The sequence below is a fragment of the Physella acuta genome, unplaced genomic scaffold (assembly GCF_028476545.2).
Source record: "Physella acuta isolate Inbredline_101_S28 unplaced genomic scaffold, ASM2847654v3 ptg000483l, whole genome shotgun sequence".
Lineage (NCBI taxonomy): Eukaryota > Metazoa > Mollusca > Gastropoda > Physidae > Physella > Physella acuta.
The window spans coordinates 144,741-170,345 of NW_026732002.1; the positions used below are offsets into that span (position 1 = coordinate 144,741).

The window sequence follows — 25,605 nt, forward strand, 5'->3', positions numbered from 1 at the left end:
CTTGTTGGCTAAGTTTCTTGTGGGCAAGTTTTTTCTTGTGCAAGGTTTTTTGTGGACAAGGTATTGTGTAGGCCCGGTTTCATGTAGGCAAAATTTCTTGTAGGCAAAGTTTTTCGTGGGAGAGGTTTGGTCAAGGTTTCTCGAGGGCGAGGTAGTGTGTGGGGGATTAAGATTTAGACAAGGTGTTGTGTGGGGATTAAGATTTATACAAAGTGTTGTGTGGGGATTAAGATTTATACAAAGTGTTGTGTGGGGATTAAGATTTAGACTAGGTGTTGTGTGGGGATTAAGATTTAGACGGTATTGTCTATAATAATGACGACTGAAAGAAACAAAAAAAATGTTTTATATAAACAAACATTTTTTTTTCAAGATAGCAGACCTCCAAGAAGGCGCACCATCGAAGATGGCACATCTTCCAAAAAGCTGCACCCTCCAAGATGGTGCACCTTCCAAGATGGCGCCCCTTCCTAGATGGTGCACCTTCCAAGATGGCGCCCCTTCCAAGATGGCGCCCCTTCCAAGATGGCGGACCATCGAAAATGCCATGGTGTTGGAAAGGTTCGCTACGTTATCAGCAGCTAGTGATGAGCCTACTTTAATATCCTAGTTTTAATTTAGCTAAATGTTCTAGTTTAATTGAAACTAAATGTCCTTGTTTTAATTTAGCTAAATGTCCTAGTTTTAATTAAACAAAATGTCCGAGTTTTATATAAGTTAAATGTCCGAGTTTAAATTAAACTAAATGTCCTAGTTTTAATGAAACAAAATGTCCGAGTTTTAATTAAACTAAACGCCCGAGTTTAAATTAAACTAAGTGTCCAAGTTTTAATGAAACTAAACGTCCGAGATTTAATGAACCTACTTGTCCAAAATTAAAACCACAGCTCCGGCCATTAACTTTCTTTTGGTAATCAAGCGCTGTGTGGCCGTATGCACCCCCCACCCCCACCCCCACCCCAACCCCCACCCCGCCCGCAGTTAGCTGGTCAATTGATGAGGGTCGTCGATGGCAGATATTGACGTACCATATTTATCACATGTCAAGTACCACGAGCCTTCAAGTTGCTGATGTTTATAACCGCCGTTTGATACATTCAGACTTACATTTATTGTAGCACCATCTTTGATAGAGCTAAGAGTGAGCATATTAGCAAGGTAAGCACGATTAAATATTGTAGCACCATCTTTGATAGAGCTAACAGTCACCATATTAGCAAGGTAAGAACGATTAAATGTTGTAGCACCATATTTGCTATTGCAGCGGCAAATTCACTGGGCTATTGTCCATTGATTTGCGGTAGCTACGTTTTTTTTATTAGAAGTGGGGAATTTTATAGCAGGTTTTGCCTATTCTTCACAAAAGGTGAGTAGCAAGTTTTGTCTAGTTTTTATGATCCAGTTGGTAGATCTTTTTGAATGATCTTCTGTGTCCTCTAGTGGATCTTTTGGTAAGACAATAATCATCAACTTTAAATCAGGTGATATCTGCAGGTTTGGCAGGGTGATATTTGCAGGTTTGGCAGGGTGATATCTGCAGGTTTGGCAGGGTGATATTTAAATCAGCCATCTAGCGAGTAGCACAGATCAGCTAGCTAGCTAGTAGCACAGATCAGCTAGCTAGCTAGTAGCACAGATCAGCCAGCTAGCGAGTAGCACAGATCAGCTAGCTAGCGAGTAGCACAGATCAGGCAGCTAGCGAGTAGCACAGATCAGCCAGCTAGCGAGTAGCACAGATCAGCCATCTAGCGAGTAGCACAGATCAGCCATCTAGCGAGTAGCACAGATCAGCTAGCTAGCGAGTAGCACAGATCAGGCAGCTAGCGAGTAGCACAGATCAGCCATCTAGCTAGTAGCACAGATCAGCCATCTAGCGAGTAGCACAGATCAGCTAGCTAGCGAGTAGCACAGATCAGGCAGCTAGCGAGTAGCACAGATCAGCCAGCTAGCGAGTAGCACAGATCAGCCATCTAGCGAGTAGCACAGATCAGCCAGCTAGCGAGTAGCACAGATCAGCCATCTAGCTAGTAGCACAGATCAGCCATCTAGCGAGTAGCACAGATCAGCCATCTAGCGAGTAGCACAGATCAGCCATCTAGCGAGTAGCACAGATCAGCCATCTAGCGAGTAGCACAGATCAGCCATCTAGCGAGTAGCACAGATCAGCCATCTAGCGAGTAGCACAGATCAGCCATCTAGCTAGTAGCACAGATCTGCCATCTAGCGAGTAGCACAGATCAGCCATCTAGCGAGTAGCACAGATCAGCCATCTAGCGAGTAGCACAGATCAGCCATCTAGCGAGTAGCACAGATCAGCCATCTAGCGAGTAGCACAGATCAGCCATCTAGCGAGTAGCACAGATCAGCCATCTAGCGAGTAGCACAGATCAGCCATCTAGCGAGTAGCACAGATCAGCCATCTAGCGAGTAGCACAGATCAGCCATCTAGCGAGTAGCACAGATCTGCCATCTAGCGAGTAGCACAGATCAGCCATCTAGCGAGTAGCACAGATCAGCCATCTAGCGAGTAGCACAGATCAGCCATCTAGCGAGTAGCACAGATCAGCCATCTAGCGAGTAGCACTGATCTGAAGAAACTGGTTAGAATGTCGGTATAGCCAAGCAGGTGTCTGACACATATCAGGAAAAAAAAAAACGAGAAACTAATGTTGAACTTTTTAAGGGGGGACCTGTAGTCAACTTTCTTGAAAAATTTTAATTTTCTGGTCTAAAATCAGTTTTGTGTGTATCATATTTTGGGGATTTTGATATCGAGTGAAGATTGGCATCGATTTTTTAAATTTTTTTTTGTAAATTGAGTAAATTGTTGTTTTCCCCAATAATGTTATCGGAAAAAGTAATTATTTGTCAAAGTTATTCATTATTTTGCTAATGCATACCCTTATATGACAAAATATTTAGTCAATAATGCTTAATTTTGAGTTTTCTCAGTTTTGTCAATTTTACTATATAGATCTCGCGGGAATGAATTTAACTCAAAAAGCGCCTATCAGAAATACTTCAAACTGCCACTGTATGTTGCTAACATATGTATCTATAAAGTAGTAGAAGGGTTTGGCTGAACTTTAATTTTTTTTAAACTGTGAAAGTTTTTAGAATTGCTTTCATAGAAAATTATATGAAAAAGAAATTTTACTTTTTAAAAATTTAACAAAAAATTCATTTTGTAAGATATCAAAGTTTCCTTCTATCAGATAGTCAATTGTCATGTCTACTATGAATATACAAGGTTACTTTGCATTGTTTTCAATTATATTTTTAGTTATTTTCATTCTACTTGTACTTAGAAAATGTTCAATTTGACACCAAATTTGGCAAAAATTGTATAAATTGTCCCCCAAAAAATACATTATTATATTGTTTGAAGTATTTTAAAGTTAATACAATTCCAAAAAAGCATGTATTGTATAGCTTGTAGCAAAATGTGAATGTGCTTTGACTACAGGTCCCCCCTCTGACACTGTACTCTTTAATTGACACTGTACTCTTTAAATGATATTGAAACTAATGAACTAACATTGAACTAACATTGAACTAACATTGAACTAATGAACTAACATTGAACTAATGAACTAGCATTGAACTAACATTGAACTAATGAACTAACATTGAACTAATGAACGAGCATTGAACTAATGAACTAACACTGAACAAATAAACTAACATTGAACTAATGAACTAACATTGAACTAATGAACTAACATTGAACTAATGAACTAGCATTGAACTAATGAACTAACATTGAACTAATGAACTAACATTGAACTAATGAACTAACATTGAACTAATGAGCTAACATTGAACTAATGAACTAACATTGAACTAACACTGAACTAATTAACTAACATTGAACTTACATTGAACTAATGAACTAACATTGAACTAATGAACTAGCATTGAACTAATGAACTAACATTGAACTAATGAATTAACATTGAACTAACACTGACCTAACCTTCTGTTGACCAGATGTCTGTGGCTGTGGTTCTGTACTTACTTGTGGCGGTCAGCGTCCACTCTGCTGCAGCTAGAAGTAAGTTCACACGTGTGTTTGGTTGACCTCAGTAAGTTCACACGTGTGTTTGGTTGACCTCAGTAAGTTCACACGTGTGTTTGGTTGACCTCAGTAAGTTCACACGTGTGTTTGGTTGACCTCAGTAAGTTCACACGTGTGTTTGGTTGACCTCAGTAAGTTCACACGTGTGTTTGGTTGACCTCAGTAAGTTCACACGTGTGTTTGGTTGACCTCAGTAAGTTCACACGTGTGTTTGGTTGACCTCAGTAAGTTCACACGTGTGTTCGGTTGACCTCAGTAAGTTCACACGTGTGTTTGGTTGACCTCAGTAAGTTCACACGTGTGTTCGGTTGACCTCAGTAAGTTCACACGTGTGTTTGGTTGACCTCAGTAAGTTCACACGTGTGTTCGGTTGACCTCAGTAAGTTCACACGTGTGTTTGGTTGACCTCAGTAAGTTCACACGTGTGTTTGGTTGACCTCAGTAAGTTCACACGTGTGTTCGGTTGACCTCAGTAAGTTCACACGTGTGTTTGGTTGACCTCAGTAAGTTCACACGTGTGTTCGGTTGACCTCAGTAAGTTCACACGTGTGTTTGGTTGACCTCAGTAAGTTCACACGTGTGTTTGGTTGACCTCAGTAAGTTCACACGTGTGTTTGGTTGACCTCAGTAAGTTCACACGTGTGTTTGGTTGACCTCAGTAAGTTCACACGTGTGTTTGGTTGACCTCAGTAAGTTCACACGTGTGTTTGGTTGACCTCAGTAAGTTCACACGTGTGTTTGGTTGACCTCAGTAAGTTCACACGGTGCCCTGTCAAAACGGCCCGGGACAAATCGGCCCCGTCAAAACGGCCCCGTTAATACGACCCCGTCAAATCGACTCCCGACAAACCGACCCCGTCAAAATAGCCCCGTCAAAAGGGCCCCGACTTATTGGCTCCCGTCAAATGGGCTCCCGTCATATTGACTTGCGACATATAGGCTCCCCACAAATGGGCTCCCGATATTTAGGCTCCCGACAAATGGACTCCCGACATATTAACCCCTGACAAATAGGCTCAGGACATATTGGCTCCCGACAAAGCGGCTCCCGACAAAGCGGCTCCCGACATAAGGGCTAAAGACAAATGGGCTCGCGGCAAATGGGCTCACGACATTTTGGCTACCGACAAATGGGCTCCCGACATATTGGCTCCCGGCAATTGGGCTCCCGACATATAGGCTTTTGACAAAATGACTCCCGACATATTGGCTCCAGAAAAATGAATGATATGACCACTATTGGCATAAAAGTAACCATTGTGTCCTACCTCCAATACCACCATAACCTCTTTTAAATGCCCGAATGAAATTATTTTTTCATGAACCAACATTAATTCACAAACAAATCGAGCCCTTAACAGCTAAATTCTACCAATTCTAAAGTTTTGATAATGTTTAATTTACAACAGAAAAGATCTGTTGCTTAAAAGCGAGCACAGAAGTGTAAATGTATGATATACATGATGTTAACATGATAACAGCATTTTGTTTTGATAACCTACAAGCACAGTGGCGTAGCGAGGTCGGGTGTCACCCGGTGCGGCACTTAATGGTGTCACCCCCCCCCCCCCAGAGGCGTTGCGACCCTTCCCGGGGACAAACTTTCAAGTTTTCGATTTGCACCCCCCCCCCCCCCCAACTTTCGATTTGCACCCCCACCCCCTCAACTTTTTCTCTATATATTTTGCTATTTTTTGCCTTTGTGTCACCCCCCTAAATGGTGTCACCCGGTGCGGTCCGCACCCCCCGCCCCCCCCCCCCCCCCTCGCTACGCCCCTGTACAAGCATATTGCAGTTAGGAAGGTACAGCGTGGACCCTTCTTCCCACACAATGAGTTGGAACAGCCTATAACCGACTCAATTATGGATGTCATAGATAGATGACCCTTAAATTAAAACATACTATATTTTATAATAGATAAACTAATATAAAAATAAGGCCTGCCGAACAAGAGATGCATACGTTGTATTACATAAGAGTGTTGGATAAGCTAACTCTAAAGAATATTGATGAAGGGGTCCCACTGGCAGATGTCATATTCAATGAGACCGCTTTGCCGGGAGACTTAGTCTCTACAGAAACGGTATTGTCAGTGCAGTGGCGTAGCTAGGATTTTTGGGCCCCTATGCAAAAATTATCAGTGGGCCCCTTCGTCAGCCGTTAGGCCAGTGGCGTCGCTAGGTCGGGTCTCACCCGGTGCGGCACTTCGTATTGTCACCCCCTCCCAGGAAACAAAGTATATATATATATATATATATATATATATATATATATATATATATATATATATATATATATATATATGTGTGTGTGTGTGTGTGTGTATATATCTATATATATATATATATATATGTGTGTGTGTGTGTGTGTGTGTGTGTGTGTCGGCCTACATAGGCCTAAAATTTATATATATGCCACATACTGGTACACGTACGTGTATAAGCTTTAATCACTGCAGACTTAATAGTTACGATGTTTATCTACAGTCTGTTTATAATACAGTTGGATGTAGCATTGTTTTCTTTATAGTTTACGTTTACGTCGTGGTGTAACACCCCCCCCCCCCTCCCCCCTCTTGATAAAATTTTCGATTTGTTCTTAGAAGACTATTTAACTTTAACTAATGGATCTGGAAAATGGCATTTCATTCTATAAATGTTACATTTTTTTGCCTTTGGTGTCACCCCCCCCCCTAAATGGTGTCACCCGTTGCGGTCCGCACCCCCCGCCTCGCCTTCGCTACGCCTCTGCGTTAGGCTACAGAGGAGTTAAACGAAGAGATCAACTTCTACTTACGATGGATATTTTTTAATATATAAATATTCTGAAGGCAACATTTTGTATTTTATGTCCTGATTTTGTATTTATACTATATTATTATGCTTGCCTACTACTGCTAAAAAGTTTACTTATAGGCTGATTCTCTCAATGTCTTGCACGACAAAGTGATATAGCCTGTAGTGTTATTATAACGATTGGGCTCTGTTTGACCCACAAACACTAAATCCCACTGCCGAAACACCCCCCCCCCCCCCACTGGGAACTTTTAACCTTTTTCTTTTTTAAAATTATTTATATGTAACAAATATTAAAATTCCATTGTAAAAGTTTTAATTTTTTATGAGGGAAAAAGGCCCCTATGTGCCTTGGGCCCCCATGCCTTGCTTACGCTAGCTTTACGGTAGCTACGCCACTGTGTCAGTGGTCCTTTTGTCTGGAGCCAAATTGACAGGAGCCTTTTTGTCAGGAGCCAAAATGACGCTAGCCTATTTGTCGGGAGTCGTAATGACGGGGGCCGTTTTGTGGAAAAAACTAAATGACGGGAGACTATATGTCGGGAGCCAAAATGACGGGAGCCTATTTGTCAGGAGCCTTATTGACTGGAGCCCTTTTGTCGGGAGCCTATATAACGGGAGCCTATTTGTCGGTAGCCTAAATGACGGGAGCCTATTTGTCGGGAGCCTATATGACGGGGTCCATATGTCGCTGGCCCTTTTGACGGGGCCGATCTGACGGGGTCGTTTTGACGGGGTCGTTTTGTCGGGGTCGTTTTGACGGGGCCGTTTCGTCATTGGCCGAATTGACGCCGCACGGTTCACACGTGTGTTCGGTTGACCTCAGTAAGTTCACACGTGTGTTTGGTTGACCTCAGTAAGTTCACACGTGTGTTCGGTTGACCTCAGTAAGTTCACACGTGTGTTTGGTTGACCTCAGTAAGTTCACACGTGTGTTTGGTTGACCTCAGTAAGTTCACACGTGTGTTTGGTTGACCTCAGTAAGTTCACACGTGTGTTCGGTTGACCTCAGTAAGTTCACACGTGTGTTTGGTTGACCTCAGTAAGTTCACACGTGTGTTCGGTTGACCTCAGTAAGTTCACACGTGTGTTTGGTTGACCTCAGTAAGTTCACACGTGTGTTTGGTTGACCTCAGTAAGTTCACACGTGTGTTTGGTTGACCTCAGTAAGTTCACACGTGTGTTTGGTTGACCTCAGTAAGTTCACACGTGTGTTTGGTTGACCTCAGTAAGTTCACACGTGTGTTTGGTTGACCTCAGTAAGTTCACACGTGTGTTTGGTTGACCTCAGTAAGTTCACACGTGTGTTTGGTTGACTTCATTAAGTTCACACGTGTGTTTGGTTGACCTCAGTAAGTTCACACGTGTGTTTGGTTGACCTCAGTAAGTTCACACGTGTGTTCGGTTGACCTCGCTCACACGGGGGAAGTGTGTTCTCTCATAGAGTGGCTACCAGCAGTATAACGTGTGTACAAGTATGACGTGTGTACAAGTATGACAAGTGTGTACAAGTAGGACGTGTGTACCAGTATGAGGTAATTCCCAGTTGACCTTTGACCCCCATGACGTCACCTCCACAGCTGGACCTTGTGGCGGGTATGCCTGTGTTCCCGTGGCTCAGTGTGTCAACAACACCTGCACCTGCCCCAACCCGCCCTACGACCGTGGGGATGGACGCTTTGGTTGCTACAGACCTAGTAAGGATTTTATAGTTACGTCCCTTCTTGTGCTTGTATAACGTATTGTTACGTCCCTTCTTGTGTACAAAGTGTAGTTATGTCCCTTTCTTGTGTTAGTACAAGGTAAAGTTATGTCCCCTTCTTGTGTTAGTACAAGGTATATTTATGTCCCCTTATTGTGTATGTTAGAATCCTATAGACTAGAGCCTGCTTAAAGGTAACTTAAGGTAATATTTAAAGTTTGAATGTACACACATGTAACGACTAGCAATGTCCTTGACCTCTACAGACACTGTGAGTGCCGAGGTGAGGAACGACCCGACCTTGACGACCTTCAATGGCGAGACGGTCAACTTCCCCTACCCTTGTCGCTACCTGCTGACCCACTTCAGACAGGATCTAAAGAATGGCCAGACAGTCATTGGCTACTGCGAGTTTCAGGTGGGGTGTGTGTGTGTGTGTGTGAATGTGTGTGTGTGTGAATGTGTGTGTGTGTGTGTGTGAATGTGTGTGTGTGTGTGTTTGACTATGAAAAATGTTCTATGACTCAGAAGTAACACATGTTGTGACATAAATGTGACAAATGACATTTGTTCTATGACTCCCGTGTGACAAATGTTCTATGACAGTAGTATATAAGGTCACTTTTGGGTAGTATGGGGGGGGGGGAGGTGGAGCAGGATGCGGATGCGGAGCAGGAGCAGGGGCAGGAGCAAAGGTTATATAGTAAAATACTCCTCCACCTGGATAAGGTGGGGGATGCGGAGGTGGTGCCTGGTACAACGACATATAGTAAAATACTCCCCCACCTGGGTGAAGGTGGGGGAGGCGGAGGTGGAGGGATAGACATGTTATGTAGTAAAATACTCCCCCCACATGGGGGAGCAGGATGGGGAGGGTGAGGGAGCCGCAGGAACAATGAGATACAGTAAAATACTCCCCCACCTGTTTGTGGGGGAGCAGGTGGGGGAGGCGGAGGGGAAGTAGGTCAGTAGGTCAGGTGAGGGGGGGGGGGTGACCTTGTGACGTAATCACCGCAGGTGACCTAGTTACGTAATCACCACAGGTGACCTAGTTACGTAACTTGTTTTTTTAATGAGTTTTTAATGAGTTTTTTAATGAGTTTGTTTTTAATTATTTTGTCTTAATTTTTAATTTTGTAATTTTTATTAAGATATTACGTAATTTGATTATTTGTTTGATTTTAATTAATTTTATTTTAATTTTTAATTTTAATTTAATTACTTTGTTTATATTTTGTTTGTTTATTTTTCAAATAGTTTAATTATTATTTTTTAATTAAAATTTGATTTTTAATTAGGTTGATTTTAATTAATTTGATTTTAATTTTTATATTTGTTTATTTGTTGTTTGTTTGTTGTTTATTTGATTGTTTAATTCATTTTATTTGTTTGTATGTTTTTTAATTTTTAATTTTTAAATTCCCCACCACAACGAACGTGTACAAAAATAGAAAGTTCTTTGTTTGTCTCGACTTCCAACAACCATTAACGATACCTGGCACGCATCAATCCGCCAGCGAAGTTTTCCCTGGGTCCCTGGTAGACAGGGACCGCCCGGAGATTTATGGCTTTTCTGAGGAGTAGAGGGGGAGTGGTGGTGGTGGTTGTGGTGGCCGCAGGTAAAGGGTCACCCGGTGCGTTGGTACGAGATGTATGCGGGTAGACGTGTTTTTACAAGTCTGGAAAAGTAATTAAGTTTTTATGATCGTAGATTCTCTTTGTCGGGTAAACGAATGGCTTTACCATGCCCGGTTAGCCCGAGACAGGCTCTAGGGTTTTTTCATTACCTTGTTTTAAGGTTTTCTGGTACGAGCAATCTACACCTTTTTGAGTTACACGTATACACATTCACACACGCACACACACACACACACACATACACACACACACACACACGAAATTCACACTAGGTCGGTAAAGGCGGAGAGAACTCATAGGTATACATTATCATGGTGACAACGAAAGCGACCCTTATTTTATTTACATGAAATAGTGTTTTCCAAAAAGTGTCACCATTCCGTTGTCATTTTCGCAGCTAGGTTTATTTTAACTGCACCCCGTGCGCTCTTGTTTACATTTAAAAAGACGTGTCGCGTGTCGTCCCAACGTGTCTTCCCTAATAGAGAAACGAGAGGAGAGACAACTGTTCTAAAATTAGAACAACCTTGTTTACAGTCACGAGTAACGTCCCTTGTGACAAAAAAACTCTCGTCAGAATCCTTAACTAAACATTCAATTTCTTTAACAAGTTAAAAAATAATTTAGGAAGACAATGCTTAACAACATTAAGACGCCTCCCTTTTTGTTTTCTGTGACGACAAGGCACAATACACTTTTGTATTTTATGTCTCAAGTAGAGGGGTGGGATATTTTTTCTTTGTAAGCGTGTTGTAAACAAAGGGTAGACGAGGCGATTACTAAGTAAGAAGGGAAAGAACGTGGTTTGCATCGCGATATTTGAAAACATGGCGATGTTTAACCTCAACCAAAAAAGACAATGAAACTAGAAGGAAGACGAATATATATCTTAGTCTTGCAGCAGATTACCTTCCCATGTTCGCTTTAGTATTACAGTTTTCATCAAACTTCTTTTTACAAGCTTTTATTTAACTCACTTCCTCTGTCTGTCGTAAGTCGTCAGTCGTCAGTCTAGACGGAAACGCAGGAGTGAAAATTCGGACAGTTCTACTTGACCGATACGATTCACAGTTGGCACGTGGGTCAAGACATGAAGACAATGCAATCTGAATCTAAATTTGACTTAATTGGATGCCTAATTAATTTTTTATTAATTAATTAAAATTTGGACCGAATCAATAGGCATGTCTATGCCGACCGCACCACACGCGTCATCACGTTCCATAGCTGCGCCATCAAGTTTAGTAGGCGCGCCATCACGTTCAATAGGCGCAATGGTTTTTAGTCATGTAACTCTATTGTGAATAAAACATGTAAAGTACTGAAAAAAAATTCATAAAAAACGTTTTAATAACAAGCTTTTATGTACTTATGCACTAAAAAGTAGAAAATAAATTATACACTACTATTTAAATTACTATAAAGAGAAGCGTGGGTCTCTTCTCAAATATTAGTAAAGGTATCCAATAGGTAGTAAAGTACTAAAGTGACCCACATAAAAGCTTGTTATTAAAACGTTTTTTACGAATTTTTTTACAAGCTTTTATTTAACTCACTTCCTCGTCAGTCGTCAGTCTAGACGGAAACGCAGGAGTGAAAATTCGGACAGTTCTACTTGACCGATACGATTCACAGTTGGCACGTGGGGCAAGACATGAAGACAATGCAATCTGAAACTAAATTTGACTTAATTGGATGCCTAATTGATTTTTTATGAATTAATTAAAATTTGGACCGAATTAGTAGGCATGTCTAGCCAACCACACCACACGCGTCATCAATAGCTGCGCCATCACGACCACGTAATGGCTGCGTTCAAAAACCATTGCGCGCCTACTGAACGTGATATTCAGTAGGCGCGCAATGGTTTTTAGTCATGTAACTCTATTGTAGATAAAACATGTAAAGTACTGAAAAAAAATTCATAAAAAACGTTTTAATAACAAGCTTTTATGTAATGATGCACTAAAAAGTAGAAAATAAATTATAGACTACTATTTAAATAACTATAAAGAAAAGCGTGGGTGTCTTCCTTAACATTAGTAAAGGTATCCAATAGATACTAAAGTGACCCACGCTTTTCTTTATAGTTATTTAAATAGTAGTCTATAATTTATTTTCTACTTTTTAGTGCATCATTACATAAAAGCTTGTTATTAAAACGTTTTTTTTATGCACTAAAAAGTAGAAAATAAATTATACACTACTATTTAAATTACTATAAAGAGAAGCGTGGGTCTCTTCTCAAATATTAGTAAAGGTATCCAATAGGTAGTAAAGTACTAAAGTGACCCACATAAAAGCTTGTTATTAAAACGTTTTTTACGAATTTTTTTACAAGCTTTTATTTAACTCACTTCCTCGTCAGTCGTCAGTCTAGACGGAAACGCAGGAGTGAAAATTCGGACAGTTCTACTTGACCGATACGATTCACAGTTGGCACGTGGGGCAAGACATGAAGACAATGCAATCTGAAACTAAATTTGACTTAATTGGATGCCTAATTGATTTTTTATGAATTAATTAAAATTTGGACCGAATTAGTAGGCATGTCTAGCCAACCACACCACACGCGTCATCAATAGCTGCGCCATCACGACCACGTAATGGCTGCGTTCAAAAACCATTGCGCGCCTACTGAACGTGATATTCAGTAGGCGCGCAATGGTTTTTAGTCATGTAACTCTATTGTAGATAAAACATGTAAAGTACTGAAAAAAAATTCATAAAAAACGTTTTAATAACAAGCTTTTATGTAATGATGCACTAAAAAGTAGAAAATAAATTATAGACTACTATTTAAATAACTATAAAGAAAAGCGTGGGTGTCTTCCTTAACATTAGTAAAGGTATCCAATAGATACTAAAGTGACCCACGCTTTTCTTTATAGTTATTTAAATAGTAGTCTATAATTTATTTTCTACTTTTTAGTGCATCATTACATAAAAGCTTGTTATTAAAACGTTTTTTATGAATTTTTTTGACTTGAACTTCTTTAATTTAAGAAGGTTTACTTATACATAATACAATACGTCTAATTAAAATTTTTATTTTTACCACTCAATGTATTTTGTTTTTCTATATCTTGCATTGTCATCTTAATTTTTGATCACCTTAGTAAAAATTTACTTTAGATTATAAACTTCAAGTTTTAAAAAACAACAACGTTATAGTACGTCGTGTCAAATGACACACCGTTTAAAATGTCTACATTTAAATTTCACCAAAATAATGACGTAAAAACTAAATATGATATGACGTTAGCATACATATCATTCAATCAAATCACTCTAAAGTACAAATCAATAATTATGATTGATTAAGGGGCTGGGTGAGTTATTTTTATTCGGGTACTCAGGGAAGGTTTGGAGTTGGTTGGTGTAGAGTTTACACTAGAGTGCGACGGTTTTTGTTTTCACCTAGGGAGGTTTCAAAGTTGGTACATGCATGTTTCGGAGTTGGATGGGAACGTTGTCACTTGTGACAGTAAATGAATGCAGATAAATGTTCTATGACTCCCATGTTTTCTCACAGATCCACCTATTCAACGACCGAGACCTCGGCAAGTTCTACGTCAAGGGATTTGAGGCGGCCATCAAGATCCACTACAACTACGGTCTGGACAAGGGATTCTCTTTCATCACATGGGGGGTGTCGCCCAATGTATGTAAACATGGGGGTTGTACCCAATGTATTAACCATGGGGGTGTTACACAATGTATGTAATCATAGGGGTGTCACCCAATGTATGTAATCATGGGGGGTGTTACACAATGTATGTAATCATGGGGGGTGTTGCACAATGTATGTAATCATGGGGAGTGTTACACAATGTATGTAATTGACTAGTTGAGGCTAGCACTACGGTAGTTGACTAGATGAGTCTAGGTAAAAATAAATTGCTAATGTCCACAGATACAAACCAATGACGCCAACAGCTACAGCCCTGACGGTCCCTACCCCCTGCCAGAAAACCCCGGGCCTGTGGTACTCACGGCCCCAAACAACGTGAAAATCATGCGCTACACGGATGCTCAAGGACTCGTGGTCAAGGTGAGGAGATGCTGTGGTGTTGGAGGGTGTGGTGTTGGAGGGTGAGATGGTGTGGTGTTGGAGGGTGAAATGGTGTGGTGGGTGTTGACCTTTGTACCCTATCTCCATAGGTTGATGCCTGTGGTACCAAGTTGACCTTTGTACCCTATCCCCGTAGGTTGACGCCTGTGGCACCAAGTTGACCTTTGTACCCTATCCCCGTAGGTTGACGCCTGTGGCACCAAGTTGACCTTTGTACCCTACAACAAGAACCTCAGGATCAACTCCCCCTTGGTCCCTGGTGTTTCTCTGGTTGTCGACTGTGGCTTTGGTAGGTCATATGGAACAGCATTAGTGTGGCTGTACAGGTCAGTGTGGCTGTACAGGTCAGTGTGGCTGTACAGGCCAGTGTGTGGTCAGTGTGTGGTCAGTGTGGCTGTACAGGTCAGTGTGTGGTCAGTGTGGCTGTACAGGTATGTGCGGCTGTACAGGTCAGTGTGGCTGTACAGGTGAGTGTGGCAGTACAGGTCAGTGTGGCTATACAGGTCAGTGTGGCTGTACAGGTCAGTGTGGCTGTACAGGTCAGTGTGTGGTCAGTGTGGCTGTACAGGTCAGTGTGGCTGTACAGGTCAGTGTGGCTGAACAGGTCAGTGTGTGGTCAGTGTGGCTGTACAGGTCAGTGTGGCTGTACAGGTCAGTGTGGTCAGTGTGGCTGTACAGGTCAGTGTGGCTGTACAGGTCAGTGTGGTTGTACAGGTCAGTGTGGCTGTACAGGTCAGTGTGGCTGTACAGGTCAGTGTGGCTGTACAGGTCAGTGTGGTTGTACAGGTCAGTGTGGCTGTACAGGTCAGTGTGGTTGTACAGGTCAGTGTGGCTGTACAGGTCTGTGTGGTTGTACAGGTCTGTGTGGTTGTAAAGGTCAGTGTGGTTGTACAGGTCAGTGTGGTTGTACAGGTCAGTGTGGCTGTACAGGTCAGTGTGGCTGTACAGGTAAGTGTGTGGTCAGTGTGGCTGTACAGGTAAGTGTGGCTGTACAGGTCAGTGTGACTGTACAGGTCAGTGTGGCTGTACAGGTCTGTGTGGCTGTACAGGTAAGTGTGGCTGTACAGGTCAGTGTGGCTGTACAGGTCAGTGTGGTTGTACAGGTCAGTGTGGCTGTACAGGTCTGTGTGGCTGTACAGGTCAGTGTGGTTGTACAGGTCAGTGTGGCTGTACAGGTCAGTGTGGCTGTACAGGTCAGTGTGGCTGTACAGGTCTGTGTGGCTGTACAGGTCAGTGTGGTTGTACAGGTCAGTGTGGTTGTACAGGTCAGTGTGGCTGTACAGGTCAGTGTGGCTGTACAGGTCTGTGTGGTTGTACAGGTCAGTGTGTGGTCAGTGTGGCTGTACAGGTCAGTGTGGCTGTACAGGTCAGTGTGGCTGTACAGGTCAGTGTGGTTGTACAGGTCAGTGTGGCTGTACAGGTCAGTGTGGCTGTACAGGTCAGTGTGGCTGTACAGGTCAGTGTGGCTGTACAGGTCAGTGTGGCTGTACAGGTCAGTGTGGTTGTACAGGTCAGTGTGGCTGTACAGGTCAGTGTGGTTGTACAGGTCAGTGTGGCTGTACAGGTCAGTGTGGCTGTACAGGTCAGTGTGGCTGTACAGGTCAGTGTGGTTGTACAGGTCAGTGTGGTTGTACAGGTCAGTGTGTGGTCAGTGTGGCTGTACAGGTCAGTGTGGCTGTACAGGTCAGTGTGGCTGTACAGGTCAGTGTGGCTGTACAGGTCAGTGTGGCTGTACAGGTCAGTGTGGCTGTACAGGTAAGTGTGTGGTCAATGTGGCTGTACAGGTCAGTGTGGCTGTACAGGTCAGTGTGGCTGTACAGGTCAGTGTGGCTGTACAGGTCAGTGTGGTTGTACAGGTCAGTGTGGCTGTACAGGTCAGTGTGTGGTCAGTGTGGCTGTACAGGTCAGTGTGGCTGTACAGGTCAGTGTGTGGTCAGTGTGGCTGTACAGGTCAGTTTGTGGTCAGTGTGGCTGTACAGGTCATTGTGTGGTCAGTGTGGCTGTACAGGAAGATGTGTGGTCAGTGTGGATGTCCAGGTCAGTGTGTGGTCAGTGTGGCTGTACAGGTCAGTGTGTGGTCAGTGTGTGGTCAGTGTGGATAGACAAGTCAGTATGGCTGTACAGGTCAGTGTGGCTGTACAGGTCAGTGTGCTGTATAGGTAATTGTGTGGTCAGTGTGTGGTCAGTGTGTGGTCAGTGTGTGGTCAGTGTGTGGTCAGTGTGTGGTCAGTGTGTGGTCAGTGTGTGATCAGTGTGTGGTCAGTGTGTGGTCAGTGTGTGGTCAGTGTGTGGTCAGTGTGTGGTCAGTGTGTGATAAGTGTGTGGTCAGTGTGTGGTCATCGTGGCTGTACAGGTCAGTGTGTGGTCAGTGTGTGGTCAGTGTGTGGTCAGTGTGTGGTCAGTGTGTGGTCAGTGTGTGGTCAGTGTGTGGTCAGTGTGTGGTCAGTGTGTGGTCAGTGTGTGGTCAGTGCGTGGTCAGTGTGTGGTCAGTGTGTGGTCAGTGTGTGATCAATGTGTGGTCAGTGTGTGGTCAGTGTGTGGTCAGTGTGTGGTCAGTGTGTGGTCAGTGTGTGGCTAATCCTGTATTTGACAGAACCACAGTGGCGATCAAACGACCAGGTGATGGCCCTAGCCCCACCCTCGGGCGGTGGTCAGCTGATTTCAGGGGTGCAGGCCAGCTACCCAGGGCTGAGTCGAGCCGACGCCATGTTGCATCGTGCATTCACACGTAACGTCACCCAGAACCAGTAGGTCTTCTAGATGTACCTAAGGTCCACCTTAGTTCTAGATGTACCAGTCCAATAGGTCCACCTTAGTTCTAGATGTACCTAAGGTCCACCTTAGTTCTACATGTAACTGTCTAATAGGTCCACCTTAGTTCTAGATGTAACTGTCTAATAGGTCCACCTTAGTTCTAGATGTAACTGTCTATTAGGTCCACCTTAGTTCTAGATGTACCAGTCCAATAGGTCCACCTTAGTTCTAGATGTACCAGTCCAATAGGTCCACCTTAGTTCATGATTCATCCACCATTTCATCAATTTATCCCATTTTTTTAGCACCAAGTGTGTGTGTTAAGGGGGGGGGGGTTGAAGTGGGTATCTCTACCATACAGGTTGTGCATTTTAAAACCCGGGAAACAGAAGACTGTTCTAATGTTAATTTACTTGGGGGCTGATCGAGTGATGTTTGGCTTGAGACTGTCTAAATTAAAATTAATACTTTATTTATTTATTTCCTGTATATTTCTTTTTTTTTTCTCAGTTAAGTGAGAGTTCCCAGTCTATGTCTTAGCTTTGCTTGAAATATTTCTTTTAACTCGATGTCCGTGTATTTTGTGAAAAAATATCTGACTTTATTCCTAATTTGCCATATAGTCGATCTATAAATAGCCATTGCTACTAGTCTGTTTTCGTCTTCTGTTCTTTGTCTAGTCGTGTTAATTAAATTAAGTGTGATTGCTTTATTTGTTGTGGCTGTTTGATTGGTGGTGTTTTTTTTTATTCTAAACACGGCAGATGACGTCATAAACATTAGTGACGTCACAGTTTTATGCGTTGTTATTCACAACCATATATCCTTTTCCGGTTGCATAAATAATACTGTTTCTCTACATTCGAATACGCCTTTATTTTTTATTTTTCTTCTTTAAATAAAATTGTGGTTATACATTTAAAACATCTAACATATTATTTTCAACAAAAGACCGTATAAAGTTCTCCATATATCGCTGCCGTTTCTGACGTGATGTCCGGCGAAAATATTTTGCGGACAGACAGAGAGAGAGAGAGAGAAGAGCGCACATGGCGTTTTATATATTAGGATGAAATGTTTGTTTAGTGTATTTGTTATAGCTTTATTCTTTAGTTTAGCCAGAAGTTACTCTCTACATTATTCGTTAGTTTAGCCAGAAGTTACTCTCTATATTATTCGTTAGTTTTGCCAGAAGTTACTATCTACATTATTCTACATGAAATGCCACTGATCTCTCTACATTATTCTACATGAAATGCCACTGATCTCTCTACATTATTCTACATGAAATGCCACTGATCTCTCTACATTATTCTACATGAAATGCCACTGATCTCTCTACATTATTCTACATGAAATGCCACTGATCTCTCTACATTATTCTACATGAAATGCCACTGATCTCTCTACATTATTCTACATGAAATGCCACTGATCTCTCTACATTATTCTACATGAAATGCCACTGACTTGACCTCTGACCTCCAGGCCAGACGCCAGCATCAAGTGCCTGGCCGTGCCCCACTCCCTGGGGTCCTGCAGCCCCACCCAACTGGCTACCGTCTACAGCAAGGCCTCCTGGTTGTTCAGCAAGTACCCGCCCCTCATCCGCTGCATCTCTGCTGGCTCCACCACCTGCAGCTACATCCTTAAGCTCTTCCAGCTGTAAGCTCACTTTAACTCGGAGCTAACTCAAATTAAGAATTTAACTCTGAGCTAAATCAATAGTAGGCTGAAGATACATGCACTATAAGCCAAGTTGACTAGCTTTAATCCTAACTAAACATGAAGCTAATTTAGCTAGCTTTAATCTTAACTAAACATGAAACAAATTTAGCTAGCTTTAATCTTAACTAAACATGAAGCAAATTTAGCTAGCTTTAATTCTAACTAAACATGAAGCAAATTTAGCTAGCTTTAATCCTAACTAAACATGAAGCTAATTTAGCTAGCTTTAATCCTAACTAAACATGAAGCTAATTTAGCTAGCTCTAATAGTAACTAAACATGAAGCTAATTTGAACTAACTGAAGCAAGTCTGGTGAAACTCTAACCCTAACCTTCAGTTAACTGAGGTTGAGACAACATTAAGTACAGGTCCCATTCAGGCACAAACCCGCACTAAAATATTTCTAGACCAAAAGGTGATCAGGCCTGTCCGAATATTTCTAGACCAAAAGTTGACCAGGCCTGTCCGAATATTTCTAGACCAAAAGTTGACCAGGCCTGTCCGAATATTTCTAGACCAAAAGTTGATCAGGCCTGTCCGAATATTTCTAGACCAAAAGTTGGTTAGGCCTGTCCGAATATTTCTAGACCAAAAGTTGATTAGGCCTGTCCGAATATTTCTAGACCAAAAGTTGATCAGGCCTGTTCGAATATTTCTAGACCGAAAGTTGGCAAGGCCTGTCCGAATATTTCTACACCAAAAGTTGACCAGGCCTGTCCGAATATTTCTAGACCAAAAGTTGACCAGGCCTGTCTAGAACTGACCATTTGCTGAAGCTGTCTAACTTGGGCTCATAAAAATGTACAGCTCAGCTGGGAGGTAACTCCACACGTCTCAATTTTAAAATAATATTTCATCAGTTATTTCCCTTGATGGTTAGAGCCGAATTGATTGTGACAAGGGCACTTAACTCTCGTTTACAGAGTTGTCGATTATGTTTGCAACGATGCTGTAGTATGCGCTGACGTCACGTCCATCGTTGGTAACTGCGCCGGGTCTACCCCGCCCCCCGAGCTGACCAGTCTGCTGGACTTAGTGTGTCCTTGAAGTGACGTCTGCTACACTTCTGCCCACGCTGGCTGACGAGAGCAGCCCCTGGGCATGACTGGTGAAATCGTCAAAATTTCTTAGACCATTGGATGAATGTAAATAAACCAATAAATGAATGGTCAGAATCTGTTTTGTGTCTTCATTAAAATTGTGGTTAATTAATATTTTGTAGGTGTTAATTTTGGTGGCTGCGAGAGTAAAAATATAACAATATTTACATTAAAATATTTGTTCCTGAAATATTTTAGTTTGAAAAATATAACAGTATTTACATTAAAATATTTGTTCCTGAAATATTTTAGTTTGAAAAATATAACAGTATTTACATTAAAATATTTGTTCCTGAAATATTTTAGTTTGAAAAATATAACAGTATTTACATTAAAATATTTGTTCCTGAAATATTTTAGTTTGAAAAATATAACAGTATTTACATTAAAATATTTGTTCCTGAAATATTTTAGTTTGAAAAATATAACAATATTTACATTAAAATATTTGTTCCTGAAATATTTTAGTTTGAAAAATATAACAGTATTTACATTAAAATATTTGTTCCTGAAATATTTTAGTTTGAAAAATATAACAGTATTTACATTAAAATATTTGTTCCTGAAATATTTTAGTTTGAAAAATATAACAGTATTTACATTAAAATATTTGTTCCTGAAATATTTTAGTTTGAAAAATATAACAATATTTACATTAAAATATTTGTTCCTGAAATATTTTAGTTTGAAAAATATAACAGTATTTACATTAAAATATTTGTTCCTGAAATATTTTAGTTTGAAAAATATAACAATATTTACATTAAAATATTTGTTCCTGAAATATTTTAGTTTGAAAAATATAACAGTATTTACATTAAAATATTTGTTCCTGAAATATTTTAGTTTGAAAAATATAACAGTATTTACATTAAAATATTTGTTCCTGAAATATTTTAGTTTGAAAAATATAACAGTATTTACATTAAAATATTTGTTCCTGAAATATTTTAGTTTGAAAAATATAACAGTATTTACATCAAAATATTTGTTCCTGAAATATTTTAGTTTGAAAAATATAACAGTATTTACATTAAAATATTTGTTCCTGAAATATTTTAGTTTGAAAAATATAACAGTATTTACATTAAAATATTTGTTCCTGAAATATTTTAGTTTGAAAAATATAACAGTATTTACATTAAAATATTTGTTCCTGAAATATTTTAGTTTGAAAAATATAACAGTATTTACATTAAAATATTTGTTCCTGAAATATTTTAGTTTGAAAAATATAACAGTATTTACATTAAAATATTTGTTCCTGAAATATTTTAGTTTGAAAAATATAACAGTATTTACATTAAAATATTTGTTCCTGAAATATTTTAGTTTGAAAAATATAACAGTATTTACATTAGAATATTTGTTTCTGAAATATTTTAGTTTGAAAAATATACCAGTATTTACATTAAAATATTTGTTCCTGAAATATTTTTTAGTTTGAAAAATATAACAGTATTTACATTAGAACATTTGTTTCTGAAATATTTTAGTTTGAAAAATATAACAGTATTTACATTAAAATATTTGTTCCTGAAATATGTTTGAAATGTTGAAGGATAAATGTGTATAATTGATGCCTAGGCTGACGTCCCATAGCCCCAAACATACATAGGCTAAAGTCTTATAGCCCCAAACATACATAAGCTGACGTCACATGTCCCAAACATACATAGGCTGACGTCACATAGCCCCAAACATACATAGGCTGACGTCCCATAGCCCCAAACCTACATAGGCTGACGTCACATAGTCCCAAACATACATAGGCTGACGTCACATAGCCCCAAACATACATAGGCTAAAGTCCCATAGTCCCAAACATACATAGGCTGACGTCCCATAGCCCCAAACATACATAGGCTGACGTCACATAGCCCCAAACATACATAGGCTGACTTCACATAGTCCCAAACATACATAAGCTGACGTCCCATAGCCCCAAACATACATAGGCTGACGTCACATAGTCCCAAACATACATAAGCTGACGTCACATAGTCCCAAACATACATAGGCTGACGTCCCATAGCCCCAAACATACATAGGCTAAAGTCCCATAGCCCCAAACATACATAGGGTGACGTCCCATGTGCCCAAACATACATAGGCTGACGTCACATAGCCCCAAACATACATAGGCTAAAGTCCCATAGCCCCAAACATACATAGGCTAAAGTCCCATAGTCCCAAACATACATAGGCTGACGTCACATAGTCCCAATCATACATAAGCTGACGTCCCATAGCTCCAAACATACATAGGCTGACGTCACATAGTCCCAAACATACATAGGCTGACGTCCCATAGCCCCAAACATACATAGGCTGACGTCACATAGCCCCAAACATACATAGGCTGACGTCACATAGTCCCAAACATACATAGGCTGACGTCCCATAGCCCCAAACATACATAGGCTAAAGTCCCATAGCCCCAAACATACATAGGGTGTCGTCCCATGTGCCCAAACATACATAGGCTGACGTCACATAGCCCCAAACATACATAGGCTAAAGTCCCATAGCCCCAAACATACATAGGTTAAAGTCCCATAGTCCCAAACATACATAGGCTGACGTCACATAGTCCCAATCATTCATAAGCTGACGTCCCATAGCTCCAAACATACATAGGCTGACGTCCCATAGTCCCAAACATACATAGGCTGACGTCACATAGTCCCAAACATACATAGGCTGACGTCACATAGCCCCAAACATACATAGGCTGACGTCCCATAGTCCCAAACATACATAGGCTAAAGTCCCATAGCCCCAAACATACATAGGCTGACGTCACATAGCCCCAAACATACATAGGCTGACGTCACATAGCCCCAAACATACATAGGCTGACGTCCCATAGCCCCAAACATACATAGGCTGACGTCACATAGCCCCAAACATACATAGGCTGACGTCACATAGCCCCAAACATACATAAGCTGACGTCCCATGTGCCCAAACATACATAGGCTGACGTCCCATAGCCCCAAACATACAAAGGCTTAAGTTCCATAGTCCCAAACATACATAGGCTGTCGTCACATAGTCCCAAACATACATAAGCTGACGTCCCATAGCCCCAAACATACATAGGCTGACGTCACATAGCCCCAAACATACATAGGCTGACGTCACATAGTCCCAAACATACATAGGCTGACGTCCCATAGCCCCAAACATACATAGGCTAAAGTCCCATAGTCCCAAACATACATAGGCTGACGTCACATAGCCCCAAACATACATAGGCTAAAGTGCCATAGCCCCAAACATACATAGGCTGACGTCACATAGTCCCAAACATACATAGGCTAAAGTCCCATAGCCCCAAACATACATAGGGTGACGTCCCATGTGCCCAAACATACATAGGCTGACGTCACATAGCCCCAAACATACATAGGCTAAAGTCCCATAGCCCCAAACATACATAGGCTAAAGTTCCATAGCCCCAAACATACATAGGCTGACGTCACATAGCCCCAAACATACATAAGCTGACGTCACATAGCCCCAAACATACATAAGCTGACGTCACATAGCCCCAAACATACATAGGCTGACGTCACATAGCCCCAAACATACATAGGCTGACGTCACATAGCCCCAAACATACATAGGCTGACGTCACATAGCCCCAAACATACATAGGCTGACGTCACATAGCCCCAAACATACATAGGCTGACGTCACATAGCCCCAAACATACATAGGCTGACGTCACATAGCCCCAAACATACATAGGCTGACGTCCCATAGCCCCAAACATACATAGGCTGACGTCCCATAGCCCCAAACATACATAGGCTGACGTCACATAGCCCCAAACATACATAGGCTGACGTCCCATAGCCCCAAACATACATAGGCTAAAGTCCCATAGCCCCAAACATACATAGGCTAAAGTTCCATAGTCCCAAACATACATAGGCTGACGTCACATAGTCCCAAACATACATAGGCTGACGTCCCATAGCCCCAAACATACATAGGCTGACGTCCCATAGCCCCAAACATACATAGGCTGACGTCCCATAGCCCCAAACATACATAGGCTGACGTCACATAGCCCCAAACATACATAGGCTGACGTCACATAGCCCCAAACATACATAGGCTGACGTCCCATGTGCCCAAACATACATAGGCTGACGTCCCATAGCCCCAAACATACATAGGCTGACGTCCCATAGCCCCAAACATACATAGGCTGACGTCACATAGCCCCAAACATACATAGGCTAACGTCTACAAAGTTAAAGACACAATAGACGTGCGAACGTACGTTATAAAAAATCTCGGGTTTTAAAATGTAAATGAACGCGTCAGCTATTAAAAGATAGAGGGAACAAACAACGATGCTACACAACATAAAAATAAGCGCTTAAAGAATGTTATACAACAAGGGCTTACGGAATATTATACAACAAGGACTTAAAGAATTTTATACAATCCTGTCCCAACTCACCAACTATATTAAACTTCTTGATGTACATAATTCGTTGACAGCCTTCAACCGAACAAAAAATATCTACTGGATCGTCAAAATAATTGATTGGTTGCTATTAGCTTTTACAATTAGCTTTAGTAAATTGTGAAGATCTAGGTCGATGACATTACACGACTAGGTATAAAATACGTACATGTGTATGGGGAATCTGTGTTGGTACATGTGTATGGGGAATCTGTGTTGGTACATGTGTATGGGGAATCTGTGTTGGTACAGGTTTATGGGGAATCTGTGTTGGTACATGTGTATGGGGAATCTGTGTTGGTACATGTGTATGGGGAATCTGTGTTGGTACATGTGTATGGGGAATCTGTGTTGGTACATGTGTATGGGGAATCTGTGTTGGTACAGGTTTATGGGGAATCTGTGTTGGTACATGTGTATGGGGAATCTGTGTTGGTACATGTGTATGGGGAATCTCTGTTGGTACAGGTTTATGGGGAATCTGTGTTGGTACATGTGTATGGGGAATCTGTGTTGGTACATTTGTATGGGGAATCTGTGTTGGTACATGTGTATGGGGAATCTGTGTTGGTACATGTGTATGAGCATTACTTTTGGTTCCGTATGGTTGTCACGTGGTCAGTGTGTGGCGAGCTCAGGTTGGTTAAATAATGTCTTGTGTCTGACGTGTTTCTGTCTTGTCTCACACAAAGTGTCACACCCCCCCATCCCCATCCCCTCCCCTATCAAACACCCCTGTTAAACACCCCATCCCCTCCCTCTGCTACACACCCTTCCCCTGTCAAACACCTCCCCCACCCTTCCGTACGCCCCCCCCCCCACACACACACAATTAACTTGACGTACTATCAAGGTGGCAAGTTTGTGATAAGTAATGAAAGTCAAGGGGTGTTGATTAGATGCTTCTCACACTGTTGGTATACATGGACGGTTGGTGGGCGGTTGGTGGATAATTGGTGGGCGGTTGGTGGATGGTTGGTGGACGTTTGGTGGACGGTTGGTGGACGGTTGGTGGGGTGGGGACCAGTGGGTGTGTCTACATGATAATTGAGGGGCGGGGACTAGTGGGTGTGTGTACATGAGAATTGAGGGGCATGACCTAGTGGGAGTGTCTACATGAGAATTGAGGGGCGGGGACTAGTGGGTGTTTCTACATGAGAATTGAGGGGCGGGACCTAGTGGGAGTGTCTACATGAGAATTGAGGGACGGGGACTAGTGTGTGTGTCTACGTGAGAATTGAGGGGCG

General features: G+C 41.5%; 1 protein-coding gene across 1 annotated transcript; it reads left to right on the forward strand.

The window, feature by feature from the left end:
- The first annotated feature begins 1,160 nt into the window (after positions 1-1,160).
- LOC131944152 (uncharacterized) lies at positions 1,161-19,948 on the forward strand. The gene is made up of 10 exons (XM_059304670.1): positions 1,161-1,221; positions 3,991-4,054; positions 8,455-8,571; positions 8,843-8,994; positions 13,750-13,878; positions 14,131-14,268; positions 14,473-14,578; positions 16,883-17,036; positions 18,532-18,708; positions 19,696-19,948. Exons 2-10 carry the CDS (start codon positions 3,991-3,993, stop codon positions 19,817-19,819), a joined length of 1,161 nt encoding a protein of 386 aa, XP_059160653.1. The 5' UTR covers positions 1,161-1,221; the 3' UTR covers positions 19,820-19,948.
- Positions 19,949-25,605: the final 5,657 nt, after the last annotated feature.

Excerpts from the sequence above, each read along its gene's own strand:
- LOC131944152 (XM_059304670.1), top strand. The coding sequence starts at position 3,991 with ATGTCTGTGGCTGTGGTTCTGTACTTACTTGTGGCGGTCAGCGTCCAC. Across the intron at positions 14,269-14,472 it reads CTCAAGGACTCGTGGTCAAG|GTTGACGCCTGTGGCACCAA; the intron begins GTGAGGAGATGC and ends CTATCCCCGTAG. Across the intron at positions 17,037-18,531 it reads CGTAACGTCACCCAGAACCA|GCCAGACGCCAGCATCAAGT; the intron begins GTAGGTCTTCTA and ends TCTGACCTCCAG.